Here is a 26945-nt window from a genome sequence, read left to right as displayed (position 1 = left end):
TCACACTTGTATATTTTAGTTTTAAATGAAATGTGAGTGAAATGAGTTAGTGGAATGTGAAATCCTATTACCATTTATGATAAAAGTTAACCGGGACTGCTATTCACAAATGGACTAAAATATAAAAGCATGATTCCTATTCGCAGACGGAGGAATCCTATTCACAGACGGAGGAAGTATTATTACTCTTTAAATAGGAAAATTTCGTTTTAGTCATAATTTGCCCCCATTTAAATGGGCAAATCACTTGTCTTTTTTCCTATTCACTTCTTAGTCTTAATCATAACGGAATAAAAACCAACATAAACAACAAAGAATCTATGCAAAAGAAAAAAAAAAAAAAAAAAAAAACTTAAAATGTACCACGTGTGTGGTGGAATATCTATATGGGCTTAGTTTTTGGTCCATATTCAAGAATTTGCCCGTAGGGGTAGCACAGTTGGTTATAAAGGGATAAAATTACAAGAATGGCAGAGAATCGATTCCCACTATTGTCGTGTAGTTGTAACATCTCTCAACACAAGCGTGAGACCTTATGAGATGGACTTCTGGTAGGATAATGAATTACGTCCTCCTTTAGTAGGTCGCTGCATATCCTGATTTAATTACCCCTTGCAATACTATATATCTGACTGGAATATGAAGGGCCCTTGATGTTGGGATTTCAATTTTTTTTTTCAGAGAAAAAAACAAAACTGAAAAGGTACTACCACGTGTGTGGTGAAATATCTATTTAACGGTTGCGCTAGGATCCAACTTACTTCAAGTCCATTTTTTCATATAAAATTTACTTATAACTTATTTATGCTAATTCAAAATATCTAAGCTCAAAATGAGAGTGATTTGGTAAACAAAATGTAGTTATAGACTCGATTATTGGTGAAGCTTATGTAGTTTGAGTTTATTGTAGGTAGAAATTGAAATGGGCTGCTATGACAAAGTGTGGAGTGGACTGGTCGACTGGAGATGCACTTTCCTTTAATCACGTTAAATAATGCACACTTGTGTTTTATTTTATTTTTACTTCCTCGTTCCACAAAAATATGCACTCTTCCCTTTTTAGTTCGTCACACAAGAATATGTGCTTTCTAATTTTGGAAAATCTTCTCTCCAATGAAGTGGGACTCATTCTTCTCTAATAATATTTTAATTACTTTTTCTCTTTACCTCTCTCTTAATTTATCAATTTTATGTTAAAATCCGTATCGAACCCAGAATGCATATTCTTTAAGGACGAATGGATAAAGTTTTACTATTTGGGATCAAGATTTGATGGTGGCTCAAAAATTGGTTTGGAAGTTTAAGTCTCTCACTCTACACTTGTATTTTGACTAGGAAAATTCAATAAAAAATCTCACTTATGCTTCAAAAGTCCAAATATAAATAATGTATTTAAAAGCACAAAAGTAGCATCTTTAATATAATAAAGAAATGGTCCTAATCAGTTTTTTTAATGTTGATTACAACTTGAAGGTAATGGAGGAAATAAAGAAAACGGTAAAGACCAGTTCGATGAAATCACTTTATTAAGTTGACTTTTTTGTATTTTTAAATTTGTGTAGCAATTCATTTCATGCCTCACCACATGGCTTATTATTTATTCGATTGTGTCATTAGAGTTTAGCCACCATTTACATGCGGTGGACAACATGCTATAAGGTGAAATTAGCACTCCATTAATGTATCAAAATGGTGTTCCTAGCTACGTATTATATACTCCTAAATCAATGACTCTGTGTATTGTTATATGTGTGCAAAGTTATTCTAGACAACATTATAAATAGGATTAAAATCAAGAAAATTTTAATGAAAGTGGGAAATGATGTCATCTTAAATTAAGATATTAATAATAATGATTAAAAATATATTACAGGTAAAGACTGACAAATTAGATGATAGAAAGAGTCAAATATAATACTCCATATAAATGATAATAGTAATTATGTAAAGATAATATGATTGGAATAGACTAAGTTTGAGTACTATTAACTATCCAAAATGACAAAAAAATAAGGTATATTTATTTGAGAGTGTCGGAGCATATTCCATGTTAGTATTTTCGAAAATGGCTGGGAAACTTAGGTTCCACCGCTACACTCACCGTCATAGCAATACCAATACCCTACAACTTCCAAAATTTCCTATGAGATTATTAAGATCCTTTCAAACTCTTTTTCCTTGAAAAAGAAGACTTAGGAGCAAGTTATATTCAAATTTTAGAAGTACATCTACTTTGATTATGATATTGAATACTACATTTTAGAAAATACACACGAGTTTAAGAATTGGTCACGAACTACCAATTTATTTCGATTTTGTTACGGTACTTAAATTTAAACCAATCAAAACTGACATAAATGCCAAAATGATCGATATTTAGATAGAGCATTCGTCTGTAAATTTTCAACTTTCTCGATCTCACTTTTAAATCCACATGTGAATTACTAAAATATTACTTATACTATTGATTTGCAATTGATCAAAATTCCAACGCTGACATGACTTGATCACATTGATACCTAAAATGTGATGTTTAATTGACATTTAATAGTGTCACATAATTAAATCTATCATGTCAAAATCTTGATTGATTGCAAATTTAAACAAATCAACAGTTTGATTACAAATTTAAATCAAAGTAAATGTTTAATAATTTGCAAAAATATTTTTATATTAAAATGTAAAGTCAAAATTTAGCTAAAGCTTAGAAATTTGTAGATAAATTACCATTTTTAGAATATGCTTATATGCTAGATACAAGTAGACCAAACTCACGAGCAATTATGATTGGGTTTTTTATGCAGCCCAACAAAACAGGTAAAAAAGTTGGTATGAAATTCTGAAGCGTGATTAAATAATATAAAAACAAAATTTAATATCATAAAATATCCTTCAGAATATAGTGCATTACATATACAAATATTAGCATACATAAATGTAACAGCCTGGATTTCTAGGGTGTTATGAATACGGCGATCACCACCTAGGCGGACTTAATTGCAACAAGAATGTAGGCTATGGTTTCATTTAAAGAGATTTGACCAAAATAATTAATGAACTATTTAAGAAATAAGACAACGGCTTAAGCAAGAAAAAAAAATCAATCGTGGATAGCTATCATAAATCATGCTCAAAAGTCAAGGGTTTAATATAAATCCAAAACGCATCATGTCTCAATATTATAAACCAAAAGGGGATAAGTTCAAACTCAACAAACGATTATAAGTTTCGGGTTTCAGCGGAAGCAACCAAGAGAAAAGTGAAGTCATGTATGAAGACACAACTACAATTGAAGTTTCAAGATGACCATATTATTCAATTAAAATTTGCTCAACACCGCCAACCGCTCGTCGCCACTCAACCTGCACATAGGGAAAACACATGCAGGGCTGAGTATTTTGAAATACCCGGTGGACTCATGCCAAAACATTTTATCAATTATGCCACCCTTACCATAGTGAACTGAGTTTTTGCAGTTATCAAAGAAATATCATCGAGTATCACAAAAATAATTTCACAGACTGGCCAGTCAAACAACTCCCCCGTTTTCTCAAAAATTTCCACAATCACAACCTTTCCATGGTGCGACGAAAGTGTGGCCACACTTTTCGCCTACGAGACCGGCCGACTAGCAAGAACGGCTCCCGATCCTACCGTGTACACTAGCCTGGTAGGGTTTGCGGCCCTACTCAGACCCGAATTCGTTTATACATATCCATAGCCCTATAGCCCAATGGAGCGAACTCTCAAATTAGGCATCAGGCGCACAATATCATCAAAACAATCATAGGCATGACATAACAGTTTAAAACCACCCTTATCTCTCCACTTTCATAAATTTGCAACATAACAGAGTTTAACAGTAAAGCCCACCTCGGCTCCTTAGATCACAAGTATGCTCTTCCTCTTGCTATCACGCCGAGAGCGCGAGTTATCACCTTTAATTTATGCGTATCACAAATAAGTCTCAACCGTTGATTCAAAAATCATGCATGTTCTCAACGTTTCCCTTTTCCCATCAATTCATTTTAATATCACCATACAAAAATCAATGTATGATTATCATATCACTTTTTATTCACACTATAACTCCAGATCTATCATCAAAACATGTCACGCACGAGTGTTTTACCAACACACCACACACACACACACGAATACACACACACTTCACATTCATCAATTGTTTCCCCTTTTCACTCAATCTATATGCATGAGGGTTCAAGAACACCGATTAATGGGCTAGATGAGAAAAGATAGATCAAAATACCTCTTCTTGATAAAAATAATTGGTAGAAACAAAGTAGGATCTTGGTTCTTCAATAGTTTTTGAGGCTTCAACTGGAATTCTTCTCAAAAGATAAAAAATCTGGGAGAAAAGTAGAAGAAAAAATTGAGAGAGAGTGGGGGAGAAGGGAGGCGTGAATTTGGAGAGTGAGGGAGGCGTGTGATTTGATTTCTAGGTTTAGGGTTTCTCATGTATTTATAGAGTGCAAAAATAATTCTTTAATTAAATAAATTAAAGATTTGAGAAGATATGGAGGAGGGAGTTGGCGTGATTTTTGGTGGAGAAATAAGGAGAGATTTCGAAATCTTAGGCTATTTAATTAGCCTATGATTTTATTTGATTTTTTACGGAGTAGAATAATATATTACGAAGCAAGGTAAAAATAATAAATCCTCCAAATAAATAGGGAAAGTGGCGTGGATATTGATTCTCTCCCCAGGAATAAATTCCAAATATTAATTAAAATGGGATATGGCAAGATCTCCTTGAGATATGGTAAGATTTGTTAGAATATTTTTATTTATTCATGGAAGAGAATAAATAAGGGATCAAATAAAATAATAAAATAATCCCTTCTCCCATAAATAGGAGATTTTCGAAAAATCTCCTTGTAATAACATAGGGGTCGAAAATTTCATAGAGGGAATAAGGAATAACCAGACTTTGGATTTAATTTAGATAAATATCCCAGACGAATAATTAAATCCACGAAAAATAGGATTCCTTTCTAATAAATAGGAGTGGTCGAAAATTCCAATTAAATAATGATGCTCCTATTTAATCTCACTCATCCAGGAAAAATAATTCACCACAATATTATTTCGCCCCGCATCAAAATATACACATAATCACATCACAAAATCCACCATTCTAATTTCACATCCACGTCACATTTTCAACGACCTTGACCATTCCACGGCCACGTCATATTTTCCACAATATTGACCATTCAATAGCCACGTTATATAATCAACAAGTTTGACTATTCAACTCAATCCCAACTCCAAATCGCAATTAGGTCACAAAGAATCATGAAATAAATCACTCATCATTTAATCCACATACTTCATAGTATTAAAAGCATTTAATGCAAATATTTTATGACTCAAAAATTAGGGTTCGAAAAAGTGGGGTGTTACAATGAAAATAAATTTTTAGATATGTTTTAATATTGATGCTGAGGACTAGTAATAATGAATTGAATTGATATCTAGGTATGCAATTTGGAGATATAATTTCTTTCATCTTTTTGCAGTTTTTGGCGATCCTAGTGAATTGTCATATACTGAATGGACATGAAGAAGAAGAATTTAAGAAGGAGAAGAAGAATATTAAGTTTAACAATTGGAAAGAAGAAGAATGAAACATTTTAACACTGATTCTATAAGAGGGGGTGATTTGTGTAAAACTATGTCGTTTTAGCCCTAATTCTGAAAGTGGGGCGACATAGTTTAATATGCCAAACGTTTATTTCACGTAGTAGTAATACTTTTTTCGGCTTTCACGCCATCCACAATTTGACCCAATTCCGAATCTATTGATGGATGATTCAAAAAATTGTCAAAGTTATATATGGAATTGACCATTCGAACATAACTGGGATTACTGTTTTTATTTTTCTCAAATAGATATCATTGACAGTTTAATATATAGTACTATCTTCGATATTCATTTATTCTCACGAAATACAAAGTCTGTGAAATTTTGAAATTAAGATGCATACTCGGAGGAGTAGCTAGAACTTCAACAAGCTTCCAACTAGGAGTGCTATATAATTAAGCTTTTTAATACTTTGCGACCCTTGCTACACAATTTGTCACGAATTTTCTCTGGGTTGCAGCAAGCCACCGTGATCATAACTTGATACACTCGATCTGAAACTTCTATAGTGCAAAATAAAAAGAATATTTGCGTTACAAATATCATATACTACTAGTGTTTATATTGTGGGTATATAGATGTTGAATATATGTGATGAAAAATTGATGGCATATGTATGTGGTGTGCAAGCAAGCTTGAGTTGAATTTGATGGTGATTGTGATGAGAGAGAGAGACTCACGGGGAATGTCGCAAAGAATTTTCCTGAGCTTGTTGTAGCAGCATGGACACTGGAGATCAACATTCAATGTCATTATACTCAGCTGCAAACATTCACCATAATTTTATTCCTCATCAGATCAGAAGTATATAGTAGTATATATTTATAGATTTATAATTAATCATGCACGAGTTGAAAAATGAAAAGGGTTAAGAAGTTGGGGCATACATTCTCAGTTGCCATCAATCCTGCTGTTGATCCTCCTGATTAATAGAAAGGGAAATAGATAGATAGAGACTAGAGAGGGCCTTTAGAATTTATGAATCTCTGAGAATTGAAAATTGGAATCCTAATTAATTGTTGTGTTGTGGAGTTGATTGGGACGTTTAACAGCAATTGGTGTTGTGTTTTCAATTTCTAACCCTTCTTGTGTATTGTACATTTATACTCCTATTAAAGCTTGTTATTTCAGTGAGTTTATCCCACATCGAATGCATAAAAGGAGGATGTGCATATGACATAATATAAAAACATGAGCCAGTATATGAAAAACTCATACCTTTCTCGGCCTTTTGGCTAAGATCAAGTGTAGTATCTATTCTTATCAGTTTAATGTCTGATATGTGGACCATTGGTCCACACGATATTAGATTTATTTTTTGAGGGGGAAGATCCATCTAAGTAGCTTGCTACTTGGGTCTTCATGCGTCGTCTTTGCATTGCACTGGCCAGGCTCACCCCAGCAATTTTAGTTTAAATATGGAACTAAGTTATTAGTGGTGAAGCTGCGAAGCCGGTGAAGAGGCACTGAGAGAATTCACGGCTAGAGTTTGATGAGAGTTGGGGATATGATTCTAGTCGGAAATGAGTGAGCTATGCATGAATTATATTTAAGCTTATATGATCTCTCTCACTACCCTTAAAATATTCACACACAGCCTAAACTCTACTTCAATTCAAGTTTCAACCATGAAGTCTAGTTTTTCATTAAACGGAGGAGTACTAGTTTTCCTTGTTTCCTGTATTCTCAATTCACCTGCAAGAAAAATGGCTTCAATGAAGGTACCTCCTTGTTTTCTTGATTTCCCCAGCTATTTTTTGTAAATTGTAATGAGACTATTAGTCAATACTGATCATTGTTGAGCAGTAGGAGAAGTGGATCAAGGAATCCATGGCAAGGGATCCGAGTTCAAGATTGCAAGTGTAGATTCTTTGGATGCACAAGTGTTTCTCTCATTCAGTGTTTTAATAGCTCGATAAATAAGGATTTAAATTTATTGAATAAGCTGATGGGGGAGGACTTAGGAGAATGTGGAAATGGAGAGGAAGAGTGATTGATTTCATGCTATTGTTGTTTACACCATACAGTGTTTATTTATGTAGTTTTATGTACTTTTATTGGTGAAGTGGTGCTACATTTAGATATTCTCAACATATAATGTTCCAGTTTCAATCGTCACGTGCATCAAATCTAGTTATTTACAAGCGGAGTAAAGGCCAAAATTGATCCTGAACATATGGTCATTTTATGTTTTTAGTCTTAAATATTATTTTTTGGATTTTTTTGTCCTAAACATATGAACATTTGATCATTTTGGTCCTCCGTCAATATTTGCATTAAAAATTAACGGTCAATGGGTTTAATCCCAATTTTGACCAAATTAGACTTTTAATTTTAATTTTTTACTCCCTAATTATTTTAGTAATTATTTATTTAAAATCAAATTTAAATAATACGAAAAATAAAATAAAAATTGTAACTCCTCTTCTCCTACGCCCCAATCTCCATCTCTGTCGCCTTCAACAGCTCCGCCTCCGCCATCTCCCTCATCCATCTTAATCAAATGCAGATTTTCCACTCTCACTCTCCTCCACAACTCCATCCCCACATGCCAATCAATAATTCCCCAATTAATTCCCCTCAATCAAATGGCGCTGCTGCATTCTCCTCAATCTTCATCGCCATCCACCTCTTTAATCTCCCCTAAACCCCACCTCCGCCCCGCCCCCAACTTCCTCTCCCCGCCGCATCGCCGCCTCCGCCGCCACTCCCTCTCGTGCTCCGCCTCCAAATCCGATGACGTGGTGGAGCTCCCACTCTTCCCCCTCCCCTTAGTCCCAACTTTCTTTTTTTTCAAGAATTGAAATATGTTGTGCAGTTTCAGGAGATGGAGATTGGAGCGTAGGCGGAGCTGTTGAAGACGGGGTAGGGGTGTTGGCGATGGTGATGGAGTTGGATTGGACGGAGATGGAGATTGGGGCGTAGGAGAAGAAGAAAAACAATTTTTCATTTTATTTTTTATATTATTTAAATCTGATTTTAAATAAATAATTATTAAAATAATTAGGAAATTAATTAGGGAGTAAAAAAGTAGAATTAAAAAGTTTAATATTGGTCAAAATTAGGATTAAACCTATTGACCGTTAGTTTTTAACGAAAATGTTGACGGAGGACTAAAATGATCAAATTTTCATATGTTCAGGACCAAAAAATCCAAAAGATGATGCTTATGACCAAAAATGTAAAATGACCATATGTTCAGGACCAATTTTAGCATTTACTTTTTACAAGTGCCGTCGATTCTATTCAATCTTCTCCAATTGTAGTTTTGTGGGAGAACTTTATAAATTGATAATTGGAATTTACTGGAATAAAATACTCAAATAGTAGTGTATTTAATTGATTTACCAAACTCTTACCTGCTAAGAGCATCCGCAACGGTCATGACGCCGCCGTCCGTCCGTCCTTGCCGCTGGCAAGGACGCCGCTGTCCGCTGCTGCATGCTGTCCGTGCCAGCGGCAAGGCGCTGCTCTTAAATAAGAGCACGTCCGTGCCGCTGAGGAGGCTGACATGGCGGCGCGCGATTGGCCACGACAATTTCATTTTTTTGATTTTTTTTAAATTCAAATTTAATTTAAAAAAAATATCATTTTTAAATAAAAAAAATATTTTCCCACTTCTAAATAAATTATATCAGTTTTAAACACACTTTTAATTTATTTTTCCATTTTTTCTCCCAAAATTCACATTTTAAATAGGTATTTTTATTTTTAAGGATTTTAATTGTGTAATTTTTATATTTTAGTATTTAATTATGTAATTTTTTATATTTTAATGTATTTTTATATTATAGAAATGTTTTTAGTAATTGAATTATTTAAATTGAATAATAGAATGGTGGGACCCTTGCTTGCGGAAGAGCACGGATGTGGGTGTTGTGCTCTTAGCTAAGGACATGGAGTAAAAGTGGGGCCGGGTCCACCTCCGTGCTCTTAAATAAGAGCACGGATAGGGATGCTCTAAGTGCTAACCACATAACCACCAGGATGGACGACTACTTCCTAGATTTTATTAGTAGACCAAATAAAAAATCTTGAAGATAGAAGTTAAAAAAGAAATTAAAATCCAGAGAAATGACGATCAGAGTGGGGATCGAACCCACGACCTTTAGATTCGGAGTCTAACGCGATATCCACTCCGCTATGTGATCTTTTTTGCTAAAATTAAAGGGAAAAATTCACAAAAACGGGAACAGACACAGCAACGGCGATTTCTGGCATTATGCCGATGATGAACAGAGGAAAGAGACGATCAACAAAATCACCCAAATAAAAAGACAAAACAAAACACGAACGAAGAATAAAAACAAGAAAAATAGAATCGACATCAAAATCCAACGCAAAAAAGTATAGATCACATAAAAAAAATCACCTTCTTTTACTAAAGGAAAGATCGGATGGGAGAAATGTTCGATGCGAAAAAAATACGGATGCTTGGACATCGAATAAGTTATTTTGGTTGCTCAGCGAGATCGAGAAAGGGAGATAAGAAGAGTTAATTCGCCATTGCGATGGAGACAGAGTTAGGGTTTCGTTTTCCCCAATTTGTTTGAAATCAAATGTGATGGCCGTTGTTGCAATTCATTTTCTTTCCCCCATCCAAAATTTGCATAATTCCAATTTAACCCTTGAGATTATTAATAATGACATAATGGGTATTGATAAGAAAGCCCATGTCCAGCTACCTTTAATTTGGGCCGACTATGTACAAATTAATTTAGAACTTTAGTTTGTCCGAATCAAAATTTTATACTCCTATCCTATGATGCCACTATTTTAACTTATTCTAGCAAAATTGCACATTATAAAAATGTGAATTATTTAAGGCATTCAAAGCTAAGAATCCTAAGATTGCAAATGAACTAATGGGCCTTATTTCTATCAACTAATATCTGAGTAATTTTTTGAGATCTTAAATAATACTTCATCCCTTTTTTTTTCTCAGTTTCATATAGTTGGATTTTATAGGATGCATCTTTATTAGTACATGTATAAAGTTTGTGTTATAAGTGTGGAGATCTTGAAATAGATCAAATGAAAATCCAAAAGATTTTGCATCTGTGTCGCTCATGGTCTGAAAACCATCACTATATTTAATTGTTTCTTCAACTTGTAGAGCACATGATTTATTCTAATTATTAAAATTACTGTTTTTGTATCATTGCATGTATTTATCCGTCCAATGCATCTTCCTGGAAACTTCCTCCACACAAATTGACAGTGGCATTGAATTGAATGATAGGGAACATTCATGCTATCACAATCCATGTGCTTAGTTTTTAAATTAATAGGAGTAATCAGTACAATACTGGTACAGTGGTGTTAGAATATAGGGTTTATATCATGCAATTTTCAAAAATATTACTAGTAACTTTTTCCACTTTGAAGTTGGTATGCAATATCATGAATTTATAGTAGGGTGCCAGTATTCCACCGATAACTAATTATGGCTAAATTTTAATGATGTGGTAGATTAGCTGGCATTTAATTGATGATATGGACGCTAACATAACATTTAAAAAAATGCAACTGATTTGGCAAGTGTAACTTGACATACCACCCGTATTGTTGTCAGGCCATCTCCAATCAACTCATTTTTTAGTATATGTCACACTAAAAAATAATTTGACTCCAACCATTTACACCATTTTAGAGTATATGTCTCACAAACTTTTTACGGTAGCTACACTACGCACTCATATTTGGTATTGTTCCGTAGAAAAACCTAAAAATGAATTTGAATTTGCAATATGATTAAATAAGTTTGCTACACCAAAAATGAGATTAAGTATATAGTTGGAGACGGCCTTAGTTGCATCCCCCGTCTGAGTAAATCTACAACAAAATGGACCTTTTGGAGAAGGCAAAGAACAACTGTCTCCGACATGATCGTGAACATGCAATGCTGGAGTGACGGTAGCGAATGTCCATCTCTCAAAGGCTTCGGCCTACAGCGTCAACATTGTTTTGGAGTCAAATGATCTCCGCTCGATAGTTACATAGCTTTTCATAGGTTCCAATTCTATCTTTACATGATTTCCCTTTAATTTTTTCTTTGATTCTTTCCCTCATTTATTCATTTGATTGAGATATTTGTTTCAATAATTTTTTTTTTCTTAAGTATCCTTTGATAGAAATTTGATTGGAAGACAAGAAAATATAGTAGCTACAATTAGGCAGAAAAATATTAGCAGAATTGTTGGAGTGCACGTCTCCTCCACACGAACCATTGCTCAAATCAGCAAAATACAAATAATATTGAGTTCGAATCAATAAGAAAATAAGATTGACCAATTTCATAGGAGTATTCAATGATTATAAATAATTAATTTAGTTAGACATAGCGGCTACGGAATTGCTACTAACTCATCACATTTTAGTTTTCCACGATAACTTAACCATAAAACCATAGGCATCATACCATATATTATTATGCACTGATTAAGTGACAATTTAACCGAATATATAAGTCCATCAATAAGTGTATCTATGCAATCAAATTAAGCAGCTATGTTAGTACACTAAATTAGTTAGCACACTCACGCAACCCTATATAGGTGTACCCATCCAAGATTCCAAGATATTAACTGATCGATTATAAGTCCACGTACATTGAATATTTTAAGGACATATACAAATAATTGGTGTTCATGACAAGAAATTACGTCCCCTTTTAATTAATTAAGTAGAATTTAGTTAAAATGGATTGCAGAAAATGCATTATTAAAAACACAACTCCAACTTCACTCCACTATTCCACGTGTCTTGTCTTTAATAAATGAATTATAATTGCATATGATATGGTGGATACAGCAGAATATGCATTTTGTGTCGTTTTGTAGCCCAATTCTAACTGGGAAATATTCATTTAGGGCCTCATTATTTGCCTGACCAATTTTGATGTTCAAAATTTAATTTTTTGTAGCAAACGTTTTTCATTCTATCTTATTTTATGTCCGCACAAGTTTAGTTGTTGTCTACTTGTCTCGAACGTAATGGTTGTAGAGCAGTGTGTCCCACCTGCGAATCTCAACTTGCCCGACAACATTGAATGGCTAACTTCCTCAAATTTAAGGAAGAACTAATTATTCATACCCACTAGTATATCATAAATACAAAAAATTTGAGTATAGTCAATTTGTAACGCTAGACATGGTTTATTCAAGCTATTTATCTTAGCTACAACAAATACAATTTTAAAATGAGAGAATGAAATTACATACTCCGCATTTGTAGTGTTTAAGAACAATTTGTGCGGAAATTAAAATTTATATTTTATATTTTTAAATTAAACATATACAAAATTCAACATAAATATAATCAATAAGTTATACTCCGTTCTACTATAGGAGTATTTAAGTTATTAAAAATTATTTAAAATTAAACAATTTCTGGCATTTGGATATGCTTTCAGCTATTTTTGCGACCTTTCAGCACTAATATTTTGGACAAACTACATGTGCACTGAGTATTAGCACATTAAACCTTATCAAAAAAAGAAAAGGAAAAGGAGCAAATTGCTCAAAATTCCTTTCCTGCTTTGACTGAACTGATAGTAGCCAAATAGTACTAGTAATATTTCTTGCCGCCATGACGATTCTGATTTTGCATTTTACTATGAATCAAAATGATTATATTTTGAATACTCCTAAATTGGATGTATACAAGACCAAAGTCCACAAAAGGTCAGCTTTGATCAAATTATTTGTAAAAAGTTTGACCATTTACTCTGGTAATAAACCCAATCGTTTCGGCGGTTCAATTTTGAGTGAAAATTAATATACTGTTCAAGCAATTAGTAAAAGTAATATTTTGAAACTATTTTCAATAGGATATTAATCTATAAATTAATGTTTTATGGAGTATATCGTAGTGTGGTTTAAATAAATTGTTTAGATTCATGATTAATTTATTTCCCGTTAATTAACAGATTCTTTAGGTAGGATAAAACATCATACATGGGTCCCACTTGTGGCTCTCTCGCCACGTGTCAATGGCGGCCGAGAATAGCCCACCAAAAAGTTTGGGGCAATTTTGATAAATCAACCCACAGTCAAACGATTATTATTGGTCACAGCTCCAACCTAAATTCATCTCCTCCTACATTTCCAATTTCTCTAATTGATGGATATAGGCCATGTTCAATCAATTTCAAAATTATTGTCTCATATAATTGCAAGAAAATGCTTAATGCAGCTACTATTTTTTTTTATCAAGGGTGCAATTCTTTTTCTATGACGTGTTTTACGTAGTATTATTTAATTCTTAATATTTCCAACTATGTATTACCATCAATGCCAAATATCACTCTCTATATTCTATATATATCATGCTTCGACATAATATCAATTAATTTATTTTTTATTTAACTATAACTAATACTAGTAGTACATGTTGGAGCGGTCATTAGAAACAATCGAGCTATCCTAGTTTGTAGGCCAAAATTTCTTGTTAAATATGCTAGTCATAAGGCCATCTAGTGGCATATAGATGAGTTAGATCTTCAATTAATTTTCCTTTGTCGCATATATGGAACTAAGCTCTCACTCTTATAGTCTACAGAGACACTTCCACTTGCCATACCCTTACCAATAATTAATAAAATTATTATCTTTTCATATAAAAAAAACTCATCGAATTTATGTGGTGTTTGTTTAGTCTAAGAATCTAAGATTATGACTCAACAATACCGATTACACATTAATATAAAAAACGTGGGATCTAATACCTTAGTAATAGTGATGACATAATCCTAATAAACTATTATCATTATTGATCAAGAATCAAGAAAACGACATATGTTGGAACAGTCTTCACATCCCAATAATGCAACGAACGAAATATCCATAGAGCTTCACATTCCTTAATCCCCTATTTAAAATCCCATCTCATCATCCCCTTTTTTAATACTCTCTACTTTCTCTCCTCCTCCGCCGTGGAATTCTGGTTATGTTCGCCGCCAAAGGTAATACAACTAAACGCTTAAATATAGTATTATAATGCCGTCGCCGAAGAGTCACCGGAAAGGAGGCCATGAGAAGAACAAGAAGGGGCGGTTGTCGGAGAAGGCATCGTCGTTCCACGGGAGGGATGCCGGAGGTATGACCGACATGCTTCCGCGGCCGAGGACGGTGCCGGACTTGCTGGCCGGCAGGAGAGGCGGCGGGAGTCCGGCGCCGACGCCGGCGAAGCTGACGAAGTTGCTGGTGAACGTGACAATACAGAGGAGCCCTGGCCCTGTGCACGTCTTGATGGCGCCGGAGGCCACCGTGCAGGACCTGATCGCGGCGGCGCTCCGCCAGTATGTCAGTGAGGCGCGGCGGCCGGTGCTTTCATCCACCGCCTGCTCCGCCTTCGATCTCCATTACTCTCAGTTCAGCTTAGAAAGTAAGGCCTCATTCATACATATATATATCGCTTGCAAATTTTTTAATTAGCCGATGTGGGATGGTTTGAATCACAATAGCGCTTGTGCTTCACAACCAATTTTTCATAGATAATTAATTTGTTTGAATGAAAATGATAAACAGGTTTGGATAGGGAGGTGAAGATAGTGGATTTGGGTTCAAGAAACTTCTTCCTCTGTCCGAGGCAGATTGCGGCGGAAGGCGGCGGCGCATCCAGCTGCTCGAAGGAAGCTGAGGAAAGCAACACAAAGAAAGGGTTGCCGTGGCTTAAATTCATGGATTTTTTACTGTAATTCAAGGCTGCTTAATGACAGCCACGATTACTTTTGCGGCTAATTCTTTTTAAATGAGGAGTATTTGGTTTGCAAAAGATGTAAATATTGTGAAATCATAGAATATGCGTTTTTAGGTATCTATAGAGTTTAGTTTTAGCCATGTAAGATTCACAGGAATGGCTCTTAATTTCTGTTTTACAGTACTATGTTTTAGTTGTCCAAAAAAACACAAGTGTATATGTTATAGTAATATGTTCAAATTTGATTTAAAATTATTTTACATCATGTCTTGTGGTATATCATTGGATTTTGGATTGGATTCAGAAGAATCGAATTAGTGGTCATCAAAGATTGAAGTTTGCTTTTTGATCAAAAGAATGAATCAGTTATACACCAAATTTCGGGAGTATAGTACTATGTATTTACAAGCAATTTAATTTATTTACTACATCAAGAGATAAATTTTTAAATTAATAAATTATTCAGTAATAGTAATATATTCCAAATTTAAATAAAAATTACTAATACGCCTTGAAATTTTTAAAATGAGCCTATGTCCTGAGGAATAACAAAATTTGAGATTCTTTACCAACTCGTGTGTTGATAACATAGTTCTACCATGTATCTACATTGATTCCATCATCATCTAAAATTCACTGTGGAATGCACTATCTGTTCTACAAAATTTAATGAATTTATTTTCATAATCTTTAACTCTACCATCACAGATTTCACAGTTTCTATCAGAATCCATACCATCAATCACACATTCACACGTAAGAATGTATCTATATTTTTTATTCACAAATAAAAATGCATAATTGAGCTTTAATAGTATAAATTATTAACATGTATATAGTGATGGTGATGGAGACTTTATACCTGCAACTTTTAATTCGAGAAACTTGTTTTACATATCATGAAGAGGCACATTTTTTTATGGGAAATGGCCCAATAATTTGATCCAGAGACTAGTCTAGAATTTTCATGTTCATGCATCACATAAATATAATTGGTGTAATTCATAAGGTCAGATGTGTGGACACCAATTTAACTAGTTTTGGTTGAATATGTTTTTAGTACTATCATTTAATTGGGAGGAGAAGTCAATGAAATGATAAATAAAAACATTTGTACAGTGAACCTCGCTCGAAACAATTCATAGATGCTTAAATAGTTTAAGATATCAATATAAAATTCGTTTTCTCTCTCCATAACTCTATAAACAATTACTAATTGTTTACTAATATATCTGCAACATTTTGTCAAAGAATTCTCTCTATATATCATTACGTTAATAACCTACAGGTTTACTAACAAATCATATCATGGTTAAATATTCTCTCTATTTTCTTTTATTTATTCTCTTTTAGCACCCCTATTTAAAAAAAAAAACAATATGCCATTATCTACACACAAAACACACCAAAGTGAGCAGTAACTATAAATTATACTCCCTCCCTCTTATTGTGGTCACGAGTTTTAAAAAATATATAAATGAGTTAATTAGAAAAGTTAATAGATTATGAGACTCACTCTTTTATATTAGTTTTATAACAAAAAAAATGTGAATGAAGTGAATTAGTGGAATGTGTAACCTACTTACCATTTATGATAAAAATGAAGTGCGACTCTTATTGTGAAACGGATCAAAATGGCAAAGTGTGACTCTTATCGTGAGACGGAGAGAGTACTTTATTGGCAAGAGTACTTTTTACCAAACTAATTTCTTATTATTACAATTTAACAATCAGATTAAAAAATTGTAATTCAAAAATGAGAAAATATTTTATCAATCAAACAATGTACTACTATCTTCTACATAGCCGACTACGTGATTAGTAAACATGGTGGTCAATAATACCAATTTTACATGTGAAAAATAAGTTTGAGCTATTTCATGAGTGGAATGGAAATTTGCAGTGAAACAATGATTAGTCAATCACCTTTAAAAAATGACTAAAACATGAATGATCAATCACTACAGCATCATAATCAGGTTGTAAATTCCATACTGTCATAGAAAAGCATTCATAGGCTCTCTGTTAAGATTCTGGGAAGCATTACATAAATGTGAAAAGAAAGAGGAAGTCTAGGTATAGAATTAAAACATTGGTCCACTAGCAAAATGGATCAAACCAGCAGCATCCCTATAAAGAGGAAAAATGAAGCTTAATAATTGTTGAATCTACAACTTGACCTCCACGGGCTTCTCAATCCGACATCACCCTGAAATTACAACTCTTCCCTCACTGCAACCAAAATACCTGTACAATTTGCATGGGAACCTATAATTAAAATCTGTGCTCAATATCTTTCTAAGCAGGGTACCTGGACCTGCAAAACTAGTAAATCAGTGTGAGATCTGCAAGTATATATCTTAGGAATAAATTGGAACAATATGCGAAAACTCACTAGCCTTGTTGTTTTGTGGCTACAGGATACCTGACTGCACACACAAACACAATGTTTTTTTTACAGGGAACAACCAAGACAGACAAGGCCAAATTAGCAAGGTCGCTAGTAGGAACTCATGAGAGGCAACATTAAAAAACAAGAACCTTCCAATAGACAATATCAACAAGCAAGAAACAAATCTCACTAACCACTAAACTATGTCTATGTCTATGCAAATTGCAAAGCACTGTACCATATAAATCCACTATTATTTTATCCAACAAAACAAAGGTAATGAAAATTGGAGCACGACTTTTTTTGGAGAAATACAAGACATCGATGTTGTGTGTACACAACATCTTGAGAATAGCTAGGGGATTATAAGATCATTTTAGAAAAATTATCAGAGCTAGCACAGAACAATAGCTTCCTCACACAGATTGCGTGCAAACATACAGATGAATGCAGGAGACAAATTCAACTTTGATCTAGTTGAGAGGGAGACTGGCAGGAAGTAAAAGTCAAAAAGCAATTACAGCTCCTTCAAAAGGTTTAGGGCTGAAGACTATATATATACGGGAAACCAAACTCGAACAATACTTCAGCGAAAAAACAGAAAAAGGGAAAGAAAAGCACGATGGACATAATGAATGGTACTAAGAAACATATATTTATCATGTTGCATATGACAGAATTGAAAACCTGCACACCACCTGCAAAGTGGAAAATGTGCAGTAAGCTAAATTTTAAGACAGGTCATTCGTAATGATAACTGTTGCCAGTGAAAAAATCAAGAATACCGAGGTGGAAAGGGAGTGAGAACAAACCAGTGCTAATATCGTCAATACCCATATCCGTCCTACTGTGTCGGTTCATTGTGTCCTCCGTTATCTATATTTCCAGAGTGGTCATTTTTAGCCCTGCTATCCTCATCACCAGCATTTGCCTTGTTGCCAGAACGTTCTGTTTCTTCCTTCTCCCTATTCCACTGTGCAATTTTAGCACGTCTTTCTTCACTACCTTCCCTAACAGGACTACGATTCCTCCTGCCACCTGGACTTCGGCTTCTACCCCTCCTACTTCTTGGACTTGTGCTCTTGCGCCTCCTGCTTCGACTTTCATGGCGATCGTGGTCATCATACCTTCTGCTGTGACTCCGACTCTCATGTGAGCGGTCATCATAGCTACGGTGCCGATAGGGACTCCTGCTCCTGCTACGGCTGTGTCTACTCCTACGCCTCCCAAATAATTGGTGCCTCAACTCCCTAGTGAGAAGTTGTATTAGTTGCAATAATGCTCAAACCTGCATAAGTTTGCATGAGTACAAACAATTAAATCACCTGTTAATCCTTTTCAGATGCATGAAGTTACAGTAGCCACCACGGTTACATGCGTCCTCCTCATACTGCCTACAGGTGGCTTCACGAAAATCAGTCACTGGGGAGAAATCAACAATGATGGGGCGTCCTGCAGAATAACAAAATAACTCAGAAGAATGTTCTACATGTGAAATATAATGGAGGATATTCCTTCACTTGGAAAGAATCCAGTAAATATGAAAGAAAGCTATGCCCAAAAGAGCCGGTGTACATAAAATAAGGTAACACTTATTACCTGCATAGAACCGCCCAGTCAGGTTTTGAAGAGCATTAGCAGCATGCTCTTCCTCCCTAAATTGGACATAAACATTGCCAACCTGCAACAAAAACAAATCTAATGTCATATTTGAAAAGCCAGCTCCAAAAGTTACAAATCCAGTGATGTGTTGGAAAAGATTACCATATGATCAGCTAAATTGTCACAAACATTCAAGCTTTCAATCTCTCCGTATTTGTTTAGCTCCTCAAATAAATCTTCATAAAAGTCCTGCAACACCAAATTAAAAGGAAATATGGAATACATTCATGGTCAGCAAAACAAAGAAGTTTATCCATCTCTTTCTTTTTAATCCAAGTACACAACTACACATAGGATAATTTTATTAATTTATCATATCATCATTCTATTCATTAGAAGTCACAAGATCAGTTTTACTCTATACAAGCCATGCCAATGATTGAAATTAACCCCAGTATTGATAGTATGCAACCTTACATATAAGTCACAAGGAAACAAAGTACATTAATAAATAAGTATCTAGCAAGGCATCTAAAGCAACATCAATAATCAAAAGGTCCAATTATCATTTGTACACTCACAAACATTGAAAGACAAATATAATCCAGTAATGGCTAAAGATACAATTTCAAGGAAACTAGCAACAAAATCCAAATGTTAGTGAATCACTGATTATCATCCTCAATTCAATACGATAAGTACACAATCGCCCAAAAATACTACAGTAAATCAAAGACCATACATTTACAAATTCACAAGCACGCACACAAAAAAAAAAGGTTAAAGAAAACAAACAGCGTCAAATTTAATGACCAGAGAGAGAGAAGGGGGGAAAGGCAACCTCGAAGTGTTCCTGCATTTTTTTGGGGTCGATCGGCTGGCCCTGAGCGTCGACGCCAGGAGTAATCATGTCGGGGCGCTGGTACATGTTGGAAAGAAGGATCGTGGGGCTGATGCTCGGCTTGGTGTGGAGGCGGGAGCAGCGGTCGCCGTGCCTGCACGCGCCGATCTTGAAGTAGAATGGGCAGTTAACTCGGTCCTTCTCTGTACCGAAAATTGACGCCAAGTGCTCCGCCATCGCAAAATTTCAAGCAGATCGAGGAACCTTATTCAATTGCTTATTGGATTCAGAGATCCTTGCGATTAGGGTTTCAAAAGGGGAATTGAGCTGATTACAGAGAGAGTGAAATTTTTATATGATGACGAGGAGAGAGAACTCGGTTAGGACACACACGCCACTTGTTTGTCTTTTAATTTTAATGTTAAATTGAGGCATTATTTTTGGGTTGGGCCAAAATATTTATCACTTAATTTGTGGACATACAGAGAAAAAAAAAACCCTATTATGTGCTTTAATTCTGGGGCCCATATTTCGGCCCAAATTTGTTTATTTTACACTCCTACTTAGCATTGTACGTAGGGTTTAGGAATAAATTGTTAACTCTTTATTAATGTGATCTTGTAAGTAAAATGCATCTACAGATCTCGTGTATGTTTCCACTTTGATCCTGGATTCCAAAATAAGTACTCCCTCTGTCTGCAAAATGTTGTCAATGTTTGATTCGGCACGAATTTTAAGAAATGTGGATAAAAGTGAGTGAGAAAAGTTAGTGGAATGTATGCCCCACATTTATATATTAATTTTATAGCAATAAAATGTGAGTGTAATGAGTTAGTGGAAAACGAGGTCCAATTATCAAAAATGGAAGAAAAAAAAATCAAAGTGGACAACATTTCACGGACAGAGGGCGTACTATACAACAAGAAAGAATGCTTAGAAAGAAAGTCTGATTCATCCATCAAATGCGATGACATATTGGATTTGATTTCTCACTAGCTTAGAAAATAATCCTAAATATGGAGTATAAACTTTAGTTCGTGATATTCAAATATTTAGTTTGTGGCCAGAAGCCATTTTGCGAATTAGTCCGATAAAATAAATGTATATTTCTACGAAATTAACGCGTACGGACATAATAGGAATAATTGAAGTGGGGCAAAGAATTTGAAAGAAAATGGTAGAGAATATTTGATGGGGGCAAATGCCAGATAATGCATTAAATGAGGACCCTCAACTTAATTAGAAACGTGTAATACTTAGCTTCTTTTATTTTATTTTTCTATTTTATAATTGTAAAATTTAAATTTAAATACCATGCTACTGTGAATTCCAAAGCTAAGATATTTGGTGACTTTGCTCTGATCATTTTGCTGGCTAGCAAACACACACATTATGCACTTTTCTTGTTGTCAGGGTGTCACTTAATTAGCTATTGTTGCAATGGTAGAATAGAAAGAATAAAATTGAGGGACATACTATATGTTATCTCAATTATACAGCACAGTTGAGGGAGACATCTCATCAACTTTTATACTCCATTTGATAGGAAGGGACCCTTTGTCACACCTTTAAGGTTGATGTTGCTCTACCCATCGAAAATATGATTCACATTATTTATAAACATACCTATGTGAAAAACAATGTGTTTATTTTTTCCAAATAAGCTGATGCAATAAACATAATTTTGTTTTCCAAATTTGACATGGGTACCGAGGAAACATCAATTTATTGGGTTTATCTTTTCATAATTAGCTACTATTTATTTGATTCAATTTTTAAATACTATGAGCTTGTATACCACCATATTACTAGCAAACTTATGGTCATATGCATAATCAAAACTCAAAATAATAAAAGATTATATTTCTTCTAAAAATCCAAAATGCCGACAGAAGAGTAGGCCATCTGTTCACTTCATACACATGGATTGCTCAATTAATACAATTTGGGTACTTTCCTCTCCACATGAGTTAGCTATTATTATTGTCCATATACCAATACCATCTATTATAAAATTCAAAGATAAATAAATTGTTTTGATTAATTTCATTTATATTACTATTTTCCTTCCGAGTTTTTTATTTCATCATATAATTCATTTTCTAATGGGGATGGGAGTGCAAATTCTACCATTAAAATACTTGATCAAACCAAACAAAATTTATAAATGTATACATCTCTTGCCTTAGCAATACAAAGCAAGAACAGACTATGACTCAGTTCATAAACTGCAATAAAAATCAGACCACTATAACTCTAACAAAAAGAGAAAAAAGGAAAGTCTAATCAAGACTTGGATATATTTCCGTATAACTAAATGAATATAGTTCCCTTTTCCCCAACTGCAAATCAAATAAACCAAACAGAGCAATCCTGTGTACATTCACCCTTCTTTGTGTGGACTACAAATGCCGTAGTTTAGCTAAGAAGTCGGGACGATGGTGCCAACGTAGCCCAATCCGACGATGGTGAAGGTGAAGACTTGAAGAAATAGGTATATGAAATAGTTGTTCTTCCCATAGGCGAAATCATAGCATCCACACACGAACAGAAACACCGCGAATCCCAGCTCGTGCACTTGAATCCTGTCTCCCAGCAGCTTCCTCAGAGACTTCTTATTCGAACCACTCTTGTTACCTTTGATGCTGAGCTTATCCCCGAGCTTCTCAGTCACCACCCACTCATTCACCCTCTTCGCCTCCAGCAGCCCGATAAATGCTGCCTTGGTGCGGTGGAAGGACATCACGTTCTCAAACAGCACCCAATAGAAGAGCAGATGGAACGACCTTGGCGTTCCGACTGAGTTGAGGGCAGTGATGATGCAAGGAAGGTAAATGGCTCCCCATTTCGGGACGTATACTTCAGGCACCAAAATGGAGAGAGGCAGAACCACGCAGTAGAAGAAGAAGGTGAAGAAGTGAGCGATGATCTTCCTCACGAAGAAGAAGCTGTAGATCACGTAGAATTTCTTGTACAACGTTACTTTCTGCCATCCAAGAGCATATTCACAAATTAATTTCATACTTACATATGACAATTAGCAAAGTAGTAGTACTAATTTATAAGAAAAGGAACCTTGTTTGTTGCTATTCCCATCATCATTTTCTTAAAGAGATTAGCCGGTCCACATGACCACCTATGCTGCTGGAACCGGAAGGCTTTGAAAGTACTCGGGAGTTCACTATACACCTACAAAAACCAACAACACGCATCAGCTTCGTGTAACACAAATCTTCGAAAAACTGCATTGGACATGATGATTAGAATTAGACCTGGAGATCACCAAGGTAAAGAAATTTCCAGCCTTTGAGACCAGCACGAACAGCAAGATCCATGTCTTCGACCGTTGTTCTGTCGTTCCACCCTCCGGCCTCGTTGATTGCTGCAATCCTCCATATTCCACCAGTTCCTATTTATTTTTTTTAGCACAAAGATTAATAAGTATTTAGTGAAATAGTACTAATAAAAAAACATGGTTAAGTTGTTACCGTTGAAGCCAAAAAAGGCATGAGTGGCTGAACCTACTTCTTGCTCAACTGTGAAATGATAATCTAATGACATTTCTTGCATTCTTGTCAGCAAGCACTCATTTGAGTTCACTGCAAGTAAAATATCCATGATCATTTTATTCATCTTTTATTTCTACAAAAAAAATTAGTATATCAAGATCTTCACGTGTATATTCGCAATACACGTCGCTATAGAGATTAATGTGAAATAATGTAGACAAAACAAATTGTCCTAAGACACCAAAACAACCAAGAAGCAGTTGATTAGGACCATCAACCATGTGAGCAGCAAAAAGAGTTGTCACTTTTTCTGACACTCGTGATAACAACATGTTTATGAGTTAAAATCATTGCCACGTCACACAGTCAGAAGCTGGATTTACCACCTATATTTTTTTATACCTAAATTTATTGTAATTGTGATCGTCGGTGGGAAGTTGAGACTGTTGTGCTACATAATTAATTGGTTACTATTATACAATACAGCACATGGATAAAATGACACTTGTACCCTTATGAGCAAAGATTTTACTATGTTGATAAAATTTAAGCGTCGATTGTCAGCTTACACGAAAAAGACAAACTTGACTTCCATGCCGTTACATCCGTGACTTGAGGAACAGAAAGATCAGGACAGTTTCGTCATTTGGTTATTTGATTGCCGAAAGATGATGCGTTGATTAACTCTTTCATAACTATTAAAAACTTAGTCAAATTAATAAAATAGTACTATAAAAAGGTGAACTTAATATGGTGGTTGTTTTGTTTTGCTACCTACCCAAGTTTAAAAAGAAAAAAGATGATCACCTAAAAGGAGGGGAAATAATTGTAATAATCAAGATTTAATGGGTCCTAACTCCTAACACTAGTATAGCATATATTAGTAAAATAAATACTCCCAACCCCTACGTCGCCCCGCAAAGCATGCAACAAATCACTCACTTGAGTAAAGAGAAAAAAAAGTGCAAACAAACTGCGAATTTACGTTTACACCCCCACCTCCAAAATTAGCAATGCTATAGATTAAATATGAGGACCACCGACACTTTCATATGGAGCGAATTTATGAATAAGATTATTAGAATAATATTATGCGACCTACAACTGAGACTTACCGAATCTCCACCGGGCTTGTACAAGTGCAATGTCCGGATTGTGAATGAGAAAAGGGACCGCCCTTCGGAGAAATTCGGGTTCGGGCCGGAAATCAGCGTCGAAAATGACGACGTACTCGCATTCTTTGACGTAGTCGTGTTTCAGTCCTTCCTTAAGCGCCCCGGCCTTGTAGCCCCCTCTTGTCTCCCTAATTTGGTATCTAATGTTAACCCCTTTGCTTGCCCACCTTAAGCATTCCCTCTCAATCATGTCCTAACCATTCATATAAATCATTAGTACTTTATCAAATACTCCTACTAATAATGTAATTACTAATAAATGACCCTAATTGCAAAATTAAGTAAATTGAATAATGGTGTCGGTTAAATGTAGGAAAATTAGATTGGTGCATTGCCCAATGATGAAACGACACAAAAAATCATGTGATTACTAAATATGAAGTGAATTTCATCACATTCATTCTTGGGAATTCCTCATTTTATGGGTTTGACCAAAACAAACCTTGATTGTAAAGTCGGTGGAGTCGTCGAGAACTTGAATAACAAGCCTATCAGCAGGCCACGACAGATTGCAAGCTGCGCCAATTGATATCTTGTAAACCTGCGATTGAATACATTTCATCAAACACGACATAAAGAAGAGGTAAATTCGATTTTGATAAAATTAAAAAAAAAAAACAAACCTCTTTCTCATTGAACATGGGGATCTGAACGAGAACCATAGGGAAAGCAGCATTCCCATCCTCCAAATCATCATCCCTCATCGCCTCCCATTTGTATCTCTTCTCAGGCTTCTTCCAAAACAGCTTCACCAAAACGATGACGATGCCCATGTAGAGGCGCTCCATGAACACCATGATTGACATGGCCAGGCATATATACACGCAAATCGTCAGCAAGGGCACAATCAACGGCGCCTTGATGAACTCCCACAGCACCGAAATTTGGCCTCCAATGTCGGGAGAATACACGGATTCTGATGTGAAGCTATTTGCGGCCATTTTCGAAACAGGGGAATGCTCTGTTTTTTCACAGATCTGCTCTGTTTTAAGAGATCTTGGAATTCAGAGAGCAATGTTTCTAGTTTGTTGTGTGGCCTGAGAATGGATAGGAGAGAGAGAAGGAATGCTGCATTGCGAGAGAGAGTGGAGCAAGTTATGGGGGATTTGGTGTTGTGATTGAGGAAAAATGAACATTATTTTATAGTGAAGATGTGGTCTCATTCACTTGGACTTCTCTTTCTCATAACTGATAAGTGTGGCCTATTTTTAGTATTCATAATTACACAACAAAATATATTGGGATTGCTGGAATTTTAACTCAATCTGAATCTAATGTTGTACAATTAGTTTATATTTTGGGCAATGCTATATGTGAGTAAAAGTAGGGTGAGTAAGTTAGTACTATATGAGTAATAAGTATTTTACTACTACAAAATAAATACTACATGTATTAAATGAGATAGTCTTAAAATGTATATGTATCGAGAATAATGGAAACTATGGAGTATTATTCCTTTTCTTTATGCAAAATAGTCAATTTGCTATTCACCTTTTATGGGATATTGGTCTTAATACTATAAATTTTGGATGAATTCTAATGTTTCATTAACTTTGAAATGATATTCAGAATCACAAACTTTAAGATTGATGTCAATTTTCTAGGGCAGATCATTCTTTAACCCAACAGATTCACCGAACATATTTAAGCACATATTCAACATTAAATTTAAGATTTAGGGCATCGAAATGATGTTGTTTCATGTATATTCAGATTAAACAACATAGATTTCACAAATAACCACGTTAGATCAAAATGTGCCGAACTTTTCTATTTAGGTCAGATTAAAAAAATTGTACACTTCAAAAAATATGTATGATTTTTAAAACCATAAATAATCTTTTATTTAGTACGTACTAATGCTTTGACCAATAAATTTTAACCTATAAGAATTCAGTACAGTTTAGAATAAATTTGACTATTTAGTTTATTGTGCTATAAATCTAATAAAAACGCATATAGTAATTGAAATTATAAAGCAAATAGAAAAGGATTTTTGAAATCACACTATCCACGAGATATCGGCACTATTTTTAAGTTCAAAACGCGATGGATT

The 26945-nt window shown here is 34.8% G+C and overlaps 3 protein-coding genes, 1 long non-coding RNA gene and 2 other non-coding genes across 9 annotated transcripts; 3 read left to right on the top strand and 3 right to left on the bottom strand.

Annotated features, from left to right (window-relative positions):
• The first annotated feature begins 6873 nt into the window (after nt 1-6873).
• Nucleotides 6874-7783, top strand: LOC125216962 (uncharacterized). Its single transcript, XR_007175527.2, has 2 exons — nt 6874-7389; nt 7475-7783. It is a non-coding gene; the product is annotated as an uncharacterized LOC125216962 (long non-coding RNA).
• On the top strand, nt 6883-7075 carry LOC125217281 (U2 spliceosomal RNA). The gene has a single exon (XR_007175695.1). It is a non-coding gene; the product is annotated as a U2 spliceosomal RNA (small nuclear RNA).
• A 1963-nt stretch (nt 7784-9746) lies between the features above and the next one.
• TRNAR-CCG (transfer RNA arginine (anticodon CCG)) lies at nt 9747-9819 on the bottom strand. Its single transcript has one exon. It is a non-coding gene; the product is annotated as a tRNA-Arg (tRNA).
• Nucleotides 9820-14475: 4656 nt separating this feature from the next.
• Nucleotides 14476-15630, top strand: LOC125212621 (uncharacterized). The gene is made up of 2 exons (XM_048112833.2): nt 14476-15055; nt 15199-15630. Exons 1-2 carry the CDS (start codon nt 14668-14670, stop codon nt 15366-15368), a joined length of 558 nt encoding a protein of 185 aa, XP_047968790.1. The 5' UTR covers nt 14476-14667; the 3' UTR covers nt 15369-15630.
• Nucleotides 15631-17365: 1735 nt separating this feature from the next.
• On the bottom strand, nt 17366-20593 carry LOC125214758 (splicing factor U2af small subunit B-like). 4 transcript variants are annotated; one of them, XM_048115896.2, is made up of 6 exons: nt 20206-20593; nt 19527-19613; nt 19362-19443; nt 19088-19214; nt 18575-19012; nt 17366-18460 (listed from the first exon to the last, which is right to left on the bottom strand). In XM_048115896.2, exons 1-5 carry the CDS (start codon nt 20440-20442, stop codon nt 18607-18609), a joined length of 939 nt encoding a protein of 312 aa, XP_047971853.1. In that variant the 5' UTR covers nt 20443-20593; the 3' UTR covers nt 17366-18460; nt 18575-18606. The 4 variants fall into 4 exon arrangements, with proteins under 4 accessions (XP_047971853.1, XP_047971857.1, XP_047971854.1 ...); XM_048115900.2 differs by having other exon boundaries at nt 17366-17687; XM_048115897.2 differs by having other exon boundaries at nt 17366-17617; nt 20206-20592.
• A 1753-nt stretch (nt 20594-22346) lies between these two features.
• Nucleotides 22347-26037, bottom strand: LOC125214757 (glucomannan 4-beta-mannosyltransferase 2-like). The gene is made up of 7 exons (XM_048115895.2): nt 25513-26037; nt 25332-25430; nt 24830-25082; nt 23694-23804; nt 23478-23614; nt 23281-23394; nt 22347-23191 (listed from the first exon to the last, which is right to left on the bottom strand). The coding sequence occupies exons 1-7, from the start codon at nt 25828-25830 to the stop codon at nt 22628-22630; spliced, it is 1596 nt and encodes a 531-aa protein (XP_047971852.1). The 5' UTR covers nt 25831-26037; the 3' UTR covers nt 22347-22627.
• Nucleotides 26038-26945: the final 908 nt, after the last annotated feature.

This window comes from Salvia hispanica, chromosome 3, assembly GCF_029641045.1.
Source record: "Salvia hispanica isolate PSC_SH4W2 chromosome 3, Shi_PSC_v1, whole genome shotgun sequence".
NCBI lineage: Eukaryota > Viridiplantae > Streptophyta > Magnoliopsida > Lamiales > Lamiaceae > Salvia > Salvia hispanica.
Note: the sequence above shows the minus strand (reverse complement) of the source record. Positions and strands in the feature narration are given on the sequence as shown.